General features: G+C 47.1%; 1 protein-coding gene across 2 annotated transcripts in view; it reads right to left on the bottom strand.

Annotated features, from left to right (window-relative positions):
- The window catches only part of LOC135182289 (contactin-3-like), a 163999-nt gene that overhangs the window by 9131 nt on the left and 139829 nt on the right, over window positions 1-15039 (bottom strand). The window contains exons 10-18 of one of the 2 annotated variants that reach the window (XM_064156187.1): window positions 13985-14112; window positions 11884-12059; window positions 6629-6749; window positions 5377-5535; window positions 5124-5273; window positions 3952-4022; window positions 2827-3061; window positions 2261-2376; window positions 378-564 (exon numbers count right to left, since the gene is read on the bottom strand). In XM_064156187.1, coding sequence (XP_064012257.1) covers window positions 378-564; window positions 2261-2376; window positions 2827-3061; window positions 3952-4022; window positions 5124-5273; window positions 5377-5535; window positions 6629-6749; window positions 11884-12059; window positions 13985-14112 — 1343 coding nt within the window. The remainder of the gene's footprint in view (window positions 1-377; window positions 565-2260; window positions 2377-2826; window positions 3062-3951; window positions 4023-5123; window positions 5274-5376; window positions 5536-6628; window positions 6750-11883; window positions 12060-13984; window positions 14113-15039) is intronic. The other variant, XM_064156188.1, reaches the window with a different exon arrangement.

The following is a 15039-nucleotide window of genomic DNA, read 5'->3' as shown; positions in this document are numbered from 1 at the left end:
GTATGAGGATCACTGCCTTTCAAAAGCCATGCCCTAGAGAGCTTATAAATATGTTATAAAACCCTGCAAGATGCAATGAGGTTGGCTTTTGCCTTCCAAATAACAGGAATTTTTCTTTTCCAATTCTTCCTGTCACTAGAAGAATAACAGAAGATTCTGTGCAGAAATTAGATCTCCCTCTGCAGCTCCACTGGCACGCTTGGCTTTTACTCACTCATCCTGCTAAAGCAGCAGAGGGCAGAAAATGGAAGATGCGTGCGAGTCCCCTGGCCTGTGAGAGAACTGAGGTGTTAGGCAGATTGTGGCTCTGTTTTCACTTCCCTGCAAGCACTAACACAGGCTTACAGCTCTCCCCACTTGAAATGCAAGCTACTTACGTGTCTTTTTTGTGGTAGCATTCACTGTGACACTGAAGGGACCTGCTCCAGCACTGTTATAAGCACGGACAGCTGTGTAGTAGGCTAAGTTGCTCTTCAAACCTGTTATTCTTACTGATGTCTCATTCCCTGCAGCTTTGACTCTGTTTGAAGATTCTTCTTTTCCCCCATTGTTCCAGTACCTAACCTAGTAGACAGAAAACACAACCATTTAAACATCTTGCTTGGGGTGAAGTGCTCACCTACAGCACTGCATATGAATCCTGTAAATGTGGTTTTTTTCCCTCAGCTGAGAAAGGTAAAACTATGTTAAAGATTCAATCACAAAACCTTAGAGGTTGGAAGGGACCTGCAGAGATCATCACATCCAACCTCCCTGCCAAGGCAGGATCACCCAGGGTAGTTTGCACAGGAATGCATCCAGGTGGGGTTTGAAAGTCTCCAGAGAAGATGACTCTGTAGCCTGCACCAGTGCTCTGTCACCCTCACTGCAAGGAAGTTTCTCCTCATGTTGAGGTGAGACCTTCTCTGTTCCAGCTTGTAGCTGCTGCTCCTTGCCCTATTGCTGCTGACCACTGAACAGAGCCTGGCCCCAGGCACCTGACATTCACGTCCCCATGTATTTGTACACATTGATCAGATCTCTTCCAATCTGTTTGATTCTAGCATCTCAGCCTTCTCTTCTCCACACTAAACGGCCCCAGGGCTCTCAGCCCCTCCTCACAGGGGAGATGCTTAAGTCCCCCACTCATCTGCATGGCTCTCCACTGGACTATCCCCAGCAGGTCTCTGCCTCTCTTGAACTGGAGAGCCCAAAACTGGCCGCAGTATTCCAGGTGTGGTCTCACTAGGGCAGAGTAGAGGGGCAGAAGAACCTCCCTAGCCCTGCTGGCCACACTTTACCTGATGCAGCCCAGGAGTCTCTTGGCCATCATGACACATTGCTGCCTAACTCTGGTGGCCTTGCAGCAAGGCTGGCTAGACAAAAAGTTCTCTTTTGCAGCCTTTTTTTAATACAGCAGAGTCACAGAATCTCAGAATTTCTTAGATTGGAAAAGATCTTCAAGATCAAATAAGTTTACTATAGGTTTTTTAATATATATATAAATAAAATAATTCTTAGCATAGAATTGTAGAATAGCATCATAGAATCAACCAGGTTGGACGAGACCTCCAAGATCATCCAGTCCAACCTAGCAGGGGAGGTCTAGGCTGGATGTTAGGAGGAAGTTGTTGGCAGAGAGAGTGATTGGCATTGGAATGGGCTGCCCAGGGAGGTGGTGGAGTCGCCGTCCCTGGAGGTGTCCAAGCAAAGCCTGGATGAGGCACTTAGTGCCATGGTCTAGTTGACTGGATAGGTCTGGGTGCTAGGTTGGACTGGATGATCTTGGAGGTCTCTTCCAGCCTGGTTGATTCTATGATTCTTCTGGGTGTAGGTGGGGCAGCAAGAAAGCAGGCTGCATTTTACCCAACACTGGTTGCTTTGCAAGAGGAGCCAGGGAAAAAAGAAAGAGAAGCAAATATAAAACCAAGCAAACAAAAAAAAAATCAATCAAACAAACCTCAAACAACAAAAATAAACAAACCAACCCAAAAAAAAAACCAAAAGGAGAAGCAAAGAGGGGCAGGAAAGGCAGTTAGGAAGACACAGGGTCCTAGCAGCAAGCACTGCAGCCAGACAAGGACACTTCTGTCAGGAAGGCGATAAACAGCAAAATAAAATCCACAGTTTGCAGGTCAGAGCACAGTGCTTGCTTTGTTGTTTGAGGAAGGCCTCAGCTTATCTGCCTCACCTGCAGCCTACATGACCCTTGTGACTCACAGCCCCTTCCCAATGGACTGTACATTCCCCTTCCCAGGGGCTGTACACTCATTGAGCTTACCTCATAGCCCAGTAACCTTCCACTGCTCATCTTCCAGGGAATGGCTGTCCAGGAGACCTCGATGACTGAGGATGACAGACTGGTTGCAGACACACCAGAGGGTGCTATACTTGGCTCTGTGTTGGGAAATCAGTAAATGGGAGCTTGTCAAAAGCACTGGTGACCAAAGGGCAAAACATGTCCACGTTCCAAGGAATCTCATTTCTATTGCCTGCTGTTACATTGTCTGATTGTAGACTCAGAGAATGGTTTGGGTTGGAAGAGACTTCCAAAAGTCATTTAGTCCAACCTCTCTGCAGTCAGCAGGGGCATCCTCAACTAGATCATGTTGCCCAGAGCCCTGTTGTGCCTCACCTTGAATATCTCCAAGGGTGAGGCCCCAGCCACCTGCCCAGTGTTCCATTTCCCTCATGGCAAAGAGCTTGTTCCTAACATCCACTCTAACTCTGCTCTTCTCTAGTTTGAAGCCATTGCACCTCCCCCTCACCACAAGCCTTTGTAAACAGTCTCTTCCCATCCTTCCCTGGAGGCAACTTGCTCAATCTAGAGGTACCTCAGCCACATACCTTCTTCTGCTGAAAAAACGGTGGTTACTGAACTAAATGGTCCTTCTCCTTTGTTGTTATAGACCCCAACTTTGACTTCATATGGTGAAAAGGGCAAGATGCTTTCATTTCTAAAGACATAGCGTGGGGTGTCAGGAGAGGTGACCACAGTCTGTATCCAGGTTGTGGTGCCAGAGGGGCGGAAAGCAACGACATAGCCAAAGCCTTCTCCGTTTTGCAACTCTTCTGGGATGGGCTGTGAGAAAAGCAACAGATGACACAGTCAGTGATGCTGCACACAGCACTGGACACGCTTTGCAGGAAGAAAGTACTGACAGACTAACAGACAGGATTGCATCCAGGTTCTGGTACTGCTTTTGGGATCGTTCCAGCAGCAAATTAACTCTGGAGCAGCAGAGCAAGATGTGTTCCTTTGAACTTTCAAAGTCTGCACTTCAAGAACAGAAGAGCTTTCAGGTACATTCCTTATTTTTCACTAAGTATAACTGCTCTAAGGCTCTTCAGGACATGCCCCTTTTTTTCCTCTACTCCTTTTTTTTGCCTCTCCAATTTCACAATCCATAATTCATAAAAAAAGGAATTATTGCTTACTGAACTCTTCCAGAATCCAATCCTACCTTGGTACAGTGGCTTACAGCATCCTCTGCTGTGAGCATTAGATAACCACACAGAGCAGTCAGTGTTAGCAAAAGAAAGTTAACCTCTTTTAGCTCATTAAAAAGTGGCCAGCTAACAAGGTGGTGTCTGATTGTTGGCACTGGCTAGCACATGCATCCAGAGTTAATGGGAGGAAAGCAAGAGCTGCAAATTTGCACCGAAAAGGATCATTCTTTGGCTCGACCTTTGAGCAACTCCCCCTCCACTTCCTCCCCCATTCACCTCCTGCCCCATTTTTAACCTTCACACCTGAGAAGAGAAGCAATCTGAGCCACACTGCCTGCCACCCAGCACAGTAACACAGGGAAGCGGGAGGAGGAAGGCAGATGTGCAGAGCTCACAGCACAGACTGTTACCGAGCACATACACATCCTAGAGAAGCTGCTGCAGCCAGGGAAATTCATCTTTGAAGAAGTCTGACTGAAAACAATCATTCTCTGAAGAAAATTCCTTGCCAGGAAAACTTACATCCCATGTTATGACCAGCTCAGACCTGCTGCCTCCTCCCCCGCTGACTTCAGATGGGGGGATTTCAGGAGCTGTGAAAAGGAAACGCAGAGCTGTCTGCACAGGGCAGATACAAGAGACCACAGCACATTATGTTATCCTCCTGCTCTGCAGCTAACCTGATTGTATTCATAGTGCTAGTGCAAACCAAGGAAAGGCTTTTGAGGCAGGGTGGGCAGTCCTGGAAAGCCCCAGTCCTGTCCTGCACCCACCTTGCTGCTGCCCATCACCGGGGCAGGCTGATGGTTTAATGAGTGCCTGAAGCCCCTTGCTATCTTGCAGACTGAAGCATGCAAGCTAATGCTTACCAGCTTGTTAAAACTGGAGCCAAGCTTCGTTCTTTTTAGCAGAGATAACTTATGCAGATGTCTTGGGCAATGGCCTTACTCCAAGTGAACTCCTGGGGTTTTAATTGATGTCATCTTCTGAGTCGTGTGCTCGTTACATGGGAGGTGTACACTGATCAAACACGGGGTGGGGTGCAGACACCCTGTCAAAATTAACCTTCTTCCATCCAGTAAGACACCCAGGCTCTGCAGCACTGCCTGAACTGGCAGACTCTGGCATGCTAAATACAGTGTAAATGTATTTTGATGTCATGCCTCTGTGGTGCTCAGGTAATGCACCACAAACCGTCATAGAATCATAGAATCAACCAGGTTGGAAGAGACCTCCAAGATCATCCAGGCCAACCTAGCACCCAGCCCTATCCAGTCAACTAGACCATGGCACTAAGTGTCTCATCCAGGCTTTGCTTAAACACCTCCAGGGACGGTGCCTCCACCACCTCCCTGGGCAGCCCATTCCAATGCCAATCACTCTCTCTGCCAACAACTTCCTCCTAACATCCAGCCTATACTTCCCCCCAGCACAACTTGAGACTGTGTCCCCTCGTTCTGTTGCTGGTTGCCTGGGAGAAGAGGCCAACCCCACCTGGCTACAATGTCCCTTCAGGTAGTTGTAGACAGCAGCTGAAGGGAGAAAATCACAAACTAGTTACAGGCTTTTCTATTCCACGTCTCTTCCAACCTTGTTTGCTATGTGCCAAGGATATGAACACTTCATTTTCTTGTGTGTGTGTGTGTTAATATTCAAGATTCTTGAAATGAAAACAAATAGAAGAACCCACTAACCTGCCTCTTCAGTTCTTACTTTTTCTGAGGGTAAACTAGGTTCTCCACCTCCTATTTTGTTACTGGCAACCACACGGAATTCATATTCCACCCAAGGATTTAAATCCACCACTGTGGTTGTGAATGTTTTCCCATCGATCACCTCTGGAACTATTTCAAAAGGAAAAAGAAAACAAAAACCCCACAGACTAAGAACAGGGTGTCCTTGGTCAAAAACAATTCAACAGAGCCTGTAACAAGAGTCATGTTTTACCTGTTGTAACTCGCTGCCAGCCAACTGAAAAGGGCGTCCTTGCTTGTACGGTGTAAGTGGTTACCGGGCTGTGATTGTCTGTGCCTTCTTGCCAGGAGATCTGTGCTGTGGTATCAGTAATTTCATCCACTTTCACGTGTTCAGGGGGCCCAGGTGAGCCTGGAATCAGATGCAAAAACACACAGCATTTTGTAAAGGCAGGACCCTGGCGAGCTCTCACACAGCAGAATGGATCCTCACTGTACCAGTGCTGCAGGAGGAAGAAAACAATTCAGCCTTGCAATTGCTGATTTACATTCACAGAAGTCTGAGCATCTGATTCAGAACCACTGAACTGCAGCACAGGTGACAGGGTTTGGTTTTTTCCCAAGGACCTTTGTTCAGTGTGATCCCTTGATCATTCCAGTGTCTTTTACTGTAGCCCTCAATGTCCTCTTATAACCCACTAACACATTGCTGTACTCTATCAGTGTTTTACTGCACAGAAGTAAGGTAGAGGCAGGGGGAGAAGGTGGAAGGGTGGTTAAGAGCCCCTCCTGGGGAGGACTCTGGTTTCTGGGATGGATGTTGTGTTTCTGTATTACTTTTTAACTTGTCTGTTTCTGTCTATAGCTGTATAGATTGTAAATACCTGCTTGTATCTTGTGCTGAGCTGTAAATATAAAGCTTCACTCAATTTCCAGATCGACTGAGCCTAGCCTGGCTGATTTCCTCAAGCGTGGGGAGGTGGCTAACATCACAAAGATACAGTTCTGGCTTAACCATGAGCATTCCAGCTCTGAAAGAACAGGACTAAGCCTGCATTATATGCTTTAAACTTCAGTGTGTCCCTGCAGCAAAGTCTTTCTCAGGCTCTGGCAGCACTTGCCCATTTCACAGAAGAACTCTGGAGTCACCAACGCTAACTGTTCAGTTTGGAGTGGCATCAACTCGCCACTCAGTCACAGCTGCCAGGACCAAGCTCCCTCTCATCACTGACTTGAAGGATGGGCACAGGCAGAAAAGCTGTGAAGTCAACATTATATCCTCCAGCTCTTAATTTCTCCAGGAAAAAATTAGGCTCCCTCCAAAAAAACAGAGCCGCACTTCTCCCTAACGGCAAGGCAGAGTGAAACAATTCAAGTCACGGTCACTCACCGCTTAATTCAAGTCATGAATTGGGTTTGTAATCTACAACCATCAGTTGTTTCTGTAATCTACAGTACAAAACTGTTAGAAAATGTGATTCAGGGGAACTGAAGCTGAAAGGTACCTCGTACGATAAGGTCTGCTGCCGACGCGACGCTATCCACTTCCGTCTTCACCATGCAAACGTATTTTCCGCTGTGTTTCAGCTGGATGTTTCTAATCATTAAATCTCCTGCTGCACTCTGCTGAAACACAAAGCTCTGATTAACATTAATATGGCTACCTTGTCATTTAGTGTTCATATTTGTAAATGAAATCAACCGAAAAATGCCGAAGATAAAGTTGTTCAAAGATCACGCTGGCAGGACAGCAAGCCCAGCCCATAGGCTGCTCCCTGGCAGCTGCCTGCAAGCATCTTCCTCACAGACATAGAATCAGAGAACTGGTTTGGTTGGAAAAGACCTTTGAGGTCATGGAGTCCAACCATTCTCTGATTCTACCAAGCTTGGTGCTAAATCCTCAGCAACACATAGAAACATAAAATCAAGGAGGTTGGAAGAGACCTCCAAGATCATCCAGTCCAACCTAGCACCCAGCCCTATCCAGTCAACCAGACCATGGCACTAAGTGCCTCATCCAGGCTTTGCTTCAACACCTCCAGGGACGGTGCCTCCACCACCTCCCTGGGCAGCCCATTCCAATGCCAATCACTCTCTCTGACAACAACTTCCTAACAACATCCAGCCTAGACCTCCCCCAACACAACTTGAGACTGTGTCCCCTTGTTCTGTTGCTGGTTGTCTGGCAGAAGAGCCCAACCCCAGCTGGCTACAGCCTCCCTTCAGGTAGTTGTAGACAGCAATGAGGTCACTCCTGAGCCTCCTCTTCTGCAGGCTGCACACTCCCAGCTCCCTCAGCCTCTCCTCACAGGGCTGTGCTCCAGGCCCCTCCCCAGCTTTGTTGCCCTTCTCTGGACATTTTCCAGCACCTCATCATCTCTCTTGAATTGAGGAGCACAGAACTGGACACAGCACTCAAGGTGTGGCCTGACCAGTGCTGATCACAGGGGCAGAATAACCTCCCTTGTTCTCCTGTCCACACAGTTCCTGATGCAGGCCAGGATGCCATTGGCTCTCTTGGCCACCTGGGCACACTGCTGGCTCATGTTCAGCCTACTGTCTGCCAGTACCCCCAGGTCTCTTTCTTCCTGGCTGCTCTCAGCCACTGTCACATGAAGCAGTGTCCCTCTTTTGTGGAAGAAGTGAGCTGCAATATGGTTAGCTCATACTGGGAATGTAACTCCTGACTGCTGCTAGGAACCGTGAAGGAAGTCAGTGCCTTGTGACCAACCATTTGTCTTAATACCAAACGTGGTTATTATGGCCCTTAACCATATCTTTCCCTCATTCTCTCTCTGATGTCATCTCCTGAAACATCCATTCAACTTGAGTGACAGCTGTGATAACTTCCTATCACATTAGGGCTCCTGCTATTTGTTTTCTACACCAACAAAAGCTTTGATAACCAGCATCACATTTCCTCTTTGTGCCAGCTGAATGACTGCCTTAACCCAAGGTCACAACATGTTTTGCAGGTGAAAAATCTCTCAATCAGGTTTTAATTTCTAAAAGTTTTCCAATTTTTGGAAGGTCTCTGGAGAAGTAGAATTTCACCAGAGGACAGAGCCCTGTCTGGTGGGTATCTTCTGCTTCTCTGGCCACAGGAATGATTTTGAGGTGCACATTAGTTTGGAAGGCACAATTCTGTTGAGAAAACAATTAGCAACTTTTCCATGCACACCCCCATTATTTCAGCATTAGGATGTTTACTTCTTTATGCAGCACAAACAGTTCTGGGCTCCTCAATTCAAGAGAGATATTGAGGTGCTGGAAAGTGTCCAGAGAAGGGTGACAAAGCTGGTGAGAGGCCTGGAGCACAGCCCTGTGAGGAGAGGCTGAGGGAGCTGGGGGTGTGCAGCCTGCAGAAGAGGAGGCTCAGGGCAGAGCTCATTGCTGTCTACAACTACCTGAAGGGAGGCTGTAGCCAGGTGGGGTTGGCCTCTTCTCCCAGGCAACCACCAATAGAACAAGGGGACACAGTCTGAAGTTGTGCCAGGGGAAGTATAAGCTGGATGTTAGGAGGAAGATGTTGGCAGAGAGAGTGGCATTGGAATGGGCTGCCCAGGGAGGTGAGGGAGTTGCTGTGCTTGGAGGTGTTGAAGCAAAGCCTGGATGAGGCACTTAGTGCCATGGTCTGCTTGATTGGACAGGGCTGGGCGCTAGGCTGGACTGGATGATGTCAGAGGTCTCTTCCAACCTGGTTGATTCTACGACAGCAATCAAGCCTGATTCCCTTCTCTGCCTGGTGAAAGCAGAGAACAAGAGATTCATAGAAAGCTTTGGGTTGCAGGATAACTCAGTGCTGACTGCCTACCATGAGCTGAGGGCAATCTAAAACCCATCTCCTTTTAGGAAATGGCTACTTAGGGAATGCCCCCCAGCAGCAGTGCACATTCACAGGCCAGTCATGCTCTACACAAACTTATTTTAGCAAACTAAATTGAAACTATCTTGAGCACAGGGATTATTGACCAGAATGAGTTTAGTTGACATATACCCCACCAAAATATTAACGCTGCACTTAAATGACTTGTGGCTGTTTGGGGGAAGGATCCAAAAGTAGTGGGGAAAACAGAAACCTGCAGCAGCAAAAAAGCTCCCATGCAGATGACACTCCCACGGCTCTGCAACCAGCAGCAGCATCTACATTCCTGCCTAAGCCACATGAAATCCTTGTCAGCATGGCCAAGGCCAGGTGACAGCAAAACCACCTTCCTTTCTCCACAATGCACAGCACACAAAGCAGCTGCTGAAGTTGCTTTTGCTTCTCCTGGCTGGGTAACCCCCTGAGCCGTTGCTGTGCTCTGAGAGCAGGTGACACCCCAAACAGTTTGAGGGCAATCTGTTCAGGATGTGGGAATCTGCTTGGTGTGCTGTGCTCTTTGCATACATCATCTACAGAGCACAAAAAAGAGCAGGAAGACACTGTTACACCCTGTGTTTTCCTAACCATCTGGAAGACCAGGTGGTGGTCCCATAACGTTCCCACTAACGACTACGTGTTGGACACCTCAGGCATGTGTGATAGGGACTTCCAAGATGTCATTGCACAGACATCTATCTGGTGAAAAGTTACTTTGCTTTTGCTGTGTTTGTGGCCAAGAAAGTTATTTGTGCACAGGTATTTAAAAGATACACACTGCAGCTCTTGGAAGGCTTTAGAATGTATGAAGGAGGAACATAAATAAGGCTGAGGGGAGACCTTCTTACTCTCTGCAGCGCCTTGAAAGGTGGCATTGGCCTCTTCTTCCCTAGTATCAACATCATTTGGCAGGGATGCCATCCAGAGGGAACTGGACAGGCTGCAGAGGTGGGCACAAGCCAACCTCAGGAGGTTCAACAGGACCAAGTGCAAGGTCCTGCATCTGGGTCCAGGCGATTCCAAGCACAAAAGGCTGGGCAGTGAGTGGCTGGAGAGCAGCCCTGAGGAGAGGGACTTGGGGGTGCTGGTGGATGAGAAGCTCAACATGAGCCAGCAGCATGCACTTGCAGCCCAGAAAGCCAACCAGATCCCACCTCCAGCTTTGCTCCATTCCCCCCAGTCCTGTCACTCCCTGACAGCCTCAAAAGTCCCTCCCTGGCTTTTTTGTAGGCCCCCTTCAGATCCTGGAAGGCCACAAGAAGGTCACCTGGGAGCCTCCTCTTCTCCAGACTGCACAGCCCCAACTCTTTCAGTCTGTGCTCACAGCAGAGCTGCTGCAGCCCTCTGAGCATCCTCGTGGCCCTTCTCTGGACACACTCCAGCATCTCCACATCCCCTCTTGCAATAGAGGCTCCAGAACTGGGTGCAGTACTCCAGGTGGGCTCTCAGCAGAGCAGAGCATTACTATTTGTATATACAACCTGAGTACAGCTTGGGGGGGGGAGGAAATACTACTAAACAAATAAAGCCTGTGTAGCAATCCTGAAAGGTAACGGGCTATGAAATCAGAGCATTCCCATTACAGCTTGACAGATGGTCAGTTTGTAATCCTCAAAACATTTCTGTGCACATGTACATGATATATGAATATCTCATGGCTCCTGCAAGGAAATCTCATCATCCTCACATGCACTTCTATTTAATCAACTGCAAACTGCAGCGCAATCTGTGTGCTCGGCGCCTACTGATTAAATGCTTAAATCTTTCAAGGGTTTAGGGGCAAAAAAAGAAAGTTAGGTACTGAAACGTCACAGTTTCACAGGTGGCAATGCCTAACTCACAGCTTTTCCTGTGGAGCAGCAGATCTGGCAAGGATGTGCAAAACAGAAACTTTATGAAGGGTTCTAATGGTCGGTTTCACACCGACGCTCGGCTGCTTGTTTTGTCAGGGCTTGGCTGTGGCTTGCACTGTAATGAGCCCTTTTGCTGTAATTGATTTCATTCTCTTGATAGATCCTGCATCTGTCCTAATGCTTCATTTCTGATGTTTTGATTAGAAGGTGCCAACGATGCCACCACACACACCCCCAGCAGCATCTCTGCATCCCGTGTTAATGAGGTGTGTGGCTTCTTAGCCGGGGAGGCTCAGGCAGAATGGTGAGGGATATACTAAGGATGCAAGTGGAGGAAAAATAAGGAAAGATGGGATATTCTGTTTGGCTTTAGGCTGGGGGTTATGAAGTCTGGGTCAAGTTCCTCCATCTGGGTCAGATGCTAGGAACTTGTTATTACTTCAGGGCTGAAATGAAGATGCCTGTAGAGTGAATTAGAATAGAATAGAACCAACCAGGTTGGAAGAGACCTCCAAGATCATCCAGGCCAACCTAGCACCCAGCCCTAGCCAGTCAACCAGACCATGGCACTAAGTGCCTCAGCCAGGCTTTGCTTCAACACCTCCAGGGATGGTGACTCCACCACCTCCCTGGGCAGCCCATTCCAATGCCAATCACTCTCTCTGTGAAGAACTTCCTCCTAATATCCAGCCTGTACTTCCCCCAGCACAACTTAAGACTGTGTCCCCTTGCTCTGTTGCTGGTTGCCTGGGAGAAGAGACCAACCCCCACCTGGCTATAACCTCCCCCCAGGTAGTTGTAGACAGCAATGAGGTCACCCCTGAGCCTCCTCTTCTCCAGGCTAAACAACCCCAGCTCCCTCAGCCTCTCCTCATAGGGTTTGTTACAGGCAGCACGCTGACTCACTGAGTGATTTCCCTCCAACACAGATGGAAATTGTACACGCTCAAAGGAGAAGAAACATCCTAAGTTTAGCATGCTGAAAAGGGAAAATAAGCAAGCCTGCCTGTGCTGCATAAAGCAAGTGAAGATGTTTGCCACTTACCCCTCCAACCTTCTCAAAGTGAGAAGCATCTTTCTTGAAGTCCGTGAGCGTTCCGTTGAAGTACCAGGTGAAGCTGATGTCCAGTATAGGATCATGCTGAACCTGGCAAGGCAACACAACACTTTCTCCCACGGTGACATCCATGTTGGAAGGTGCCAAAGTAATCCTGGTTGGCTCTGTTGAGGGCAGAAGTATCAATTATTGGATGTCTATTGCCAAGCTTTGCTTGCTACTAATATTCTACCACGTTCTTCAAACCTAATTACTGACTGTCACTCCAAGGGATGCAGCTGGACTATAAATGCTGCTGCCTGACCCTCTTGTTGGACCACTGTGCCCCTGTACATTTACCAGTGGGAGCTACTCGACACTGAAAGGGTAAATTTTAACCTGCTGTGCACAGGCCAAAGTGCTTCACAAAGCTAAGTGCACTGCAGCCCACAGCAATGAAATTCAAGAGCCTGTGTGGTTCTCAGTAATAACACTCAAGTTTTGGAGCAGGAAGCTGTAAGCAGCAGCCACTGGGAAGATGGAGAGGTAGGAGTGAGAGGAGCAGCTAATAAACTCTGGAAACCAGAGGAAATCAACACAGGGTAGAAGGTGTTGGATATTTGGGCCCATACATCATATAGAATAGAAACAGTGTCAATAAGAAGAGCTGCTTGTTGCTCCAGCATCACATTAATGGAAACAATTTGCAAGTAAACACTGTGAAACTGAAGTCTAATCCTAGAAACACATTGTATAGAATTCTATTATTTCCATATAAAGGGGAATGAATCATTTAGGAGCACAGATGGAACAAGTGCAGCTGTTAATTCACTGACCAAAATAATTGGTTGGATCTATGAGCTCTCTGGGATATACAATGCAGTGAGGTCAGGTGATTCTGACTTGGGAGAAGCTTTCAGATAGTCCTCCTTTAGAAAAGAACATCATGAGAAAAGACATTCTTCAAAGCAACTTCACAGCCTACTGCTCCTTTTAATCCAGTGTCTTTGCAGCCAGTAATGGATGAGTTAGAGGAAGGAGCAAGAGCAACCATGGATACAATTCACTTCTGAAAGACTTTAGATTTTACTTCCCATGGAGTCCCTCAAGGCTCCTGCAGCCACAGTCTCTGCCACATCTTGTTCTATAAGCAAAGAGCTTATCATTCCTTAAGAACAGATTTTGGACTGGAATATAAAATGTCCTTAACCACTGTTTCTGAAGGCCCATGTGGGTTTTGTTTGGTGGCTTTTTGTTGGTGGTGGTGGTGGCTTTTTGTTGTTGTTGTTGTTGGCTTTCTGGTGGTGGTGGTGGTGGCTTTTTGTTGTTGTTGGTGGTGGCTTTTTGTTGGTAGTGGTGGCTTTTTGCTGGTGGTGGCTTTTTGTTGCTGGTGGTGGTGGCTTTTCGCTGCTGGTGGCTTTTTGCTGTTGGTGGTGGTGGCTTTTTGCTGGTGGTGGCGGCTTTTCACTGCTGGTGGTGGCTTTTTGTTGCTGGTGGTGGCTTTTTGTTGTTGTTGGTGGTGGCTTTTTGCTGCTGGTGGTGGTGGCTTTTTGCTGCTGGTGGTGGTGGCTTTTCACCGCTGGTGGTGGCTTTTTGTTGCTGGTGGTGGCTTTTTGCTGTTGGTGGTGGCCTTTTGTTGGTGGAGGTGGCTTTTTGCTGTTGGTGGAGGTGGCTTTTTGTTGTTGGTGGAGGTGGCTTATGTTGTTCTTGGTTGCTTTATGTTGTTCTTGATTGCTTTTGCTGTTCTTTTCTTTTTCTCAACAAATTAGAAACCTCTCCAAACTTAAAATCCTAATCATATTACTTAGGATTTAGGTAAGTGAGAGAATGCAGGAAGTGTTCAGAAACTCTCTCATAACTGAGGATTATTTTAGTCAGTGACATAAAATCCCTCAAACTTTCCTCTCAACTAATAAAGGACCTATAACAAATATCCTTTTAGCTTTACATATTGTCAAACACAGAACCTCTCACATTCTTTACTTTTCACCACACTTAGTATTCTTTAAACAAGCAACCTCTGACTCTGCATGGTTGCAGATTTCTGTTGCAGAGGCTGCAATTCACTTTACACCTCCTCACAGGGACTCCTCTGCTCCAGCTCACCTACCTGTGACTATTAAGCTTGTTGAGCCACTGGCTGTTCCAAACTGGTTTGTTGCCAGGCACATATAGCTTCCAGCATCAGCTTTGGTCACATTGGCTATTCTTAGTCCTCCATCCTTCAAAAACATGATTCTAAACAAAATAATTATGAAGAGGTTAAAGAAAGTTGCAGTATTGGCTCGTAGACAAAACACTTTAATGCTCACACTGTTACCTTAGGGCAATCAAAATGTCTCTTTGAATTTTTTGTGGCCATAAACTGGCAACAGAAACCAAATCTGAACTCATCTCCAACCCAAATTTTGAACCTATGCTTTTGGACATCAGCAGAACCACTGTTTAAGATATCTCTCTGTGCTTACACATATTTGTATGTGAGAGAAATCATAGAATCAACCAGGTTGGAAGAGACCTCCAAGATCATCCAGGCCAACCTAGCACCCAGCCCTGTCCAATCAACCAGGCCATGGCACTAAGTGCCTCACTCAGGCTTTGCTTGAATACCTCCAGGGATGGCAACTCCACCACCTCCCTGGGCAGCCCATTCCAATGCCAATCACTCTCTCTGCTAACAACTTCCTCCTAACATCCAGCCTGCACTTGCCCTGGCACAACTTGAGACTGTGTCCCCTTGTTCTGTTACTGGTTGTCTGGGAGAAGAGACCAACCTCTCCTAATATGAAGCCTACACCTAACTGCATTATCTTGAGTCTAATAGTTGCCAGAATATCACAGCTGTCAAAGTATCAACTGAGAAGGTACCAAGTCATGAAGGTTAACAGGGAAGATAGCAGAGTCAGCAGGATTTTGCCTTCTCACTTTCATTTTACTTCATTGTGAACCTGATTCTATTGAGTGCAAAATGACTTAAATACATATCCCTGTTCTTATTTCTTCTAACATATTTCAGGAGAATTAGTATCACTCCATCTTCACTTGGCCCAAGTCAGCTTTAGTTCTGGAAAGTGAAATAGATACTACAAAAAGGCAGTGGAGAAGTTTGCTGTGTCAGGTGGGAACTAGGCTCACCACTTTTCTTCTCAAGACTTGTCCTGAGCA

The sequence above is a fragment of the Pogoniulus pusillus genome, chromosome 16 (assembly GCF_015220805.1).
Source record: "Pogoniulus pusillus isolate bPogPus1 chromosome 16, bPogPus1.pri, whole genome shotgun sequence".
Taxonomy (NCBI): Eukaryota; Metazoa; Chordata; class Aves; order Piciformes; family Lybiidae; genus Pogoniulus; species Pogoniulus pusillus.
This window is presented reverse-complemented; position numbering and strand designations above follow the sequence as displayed.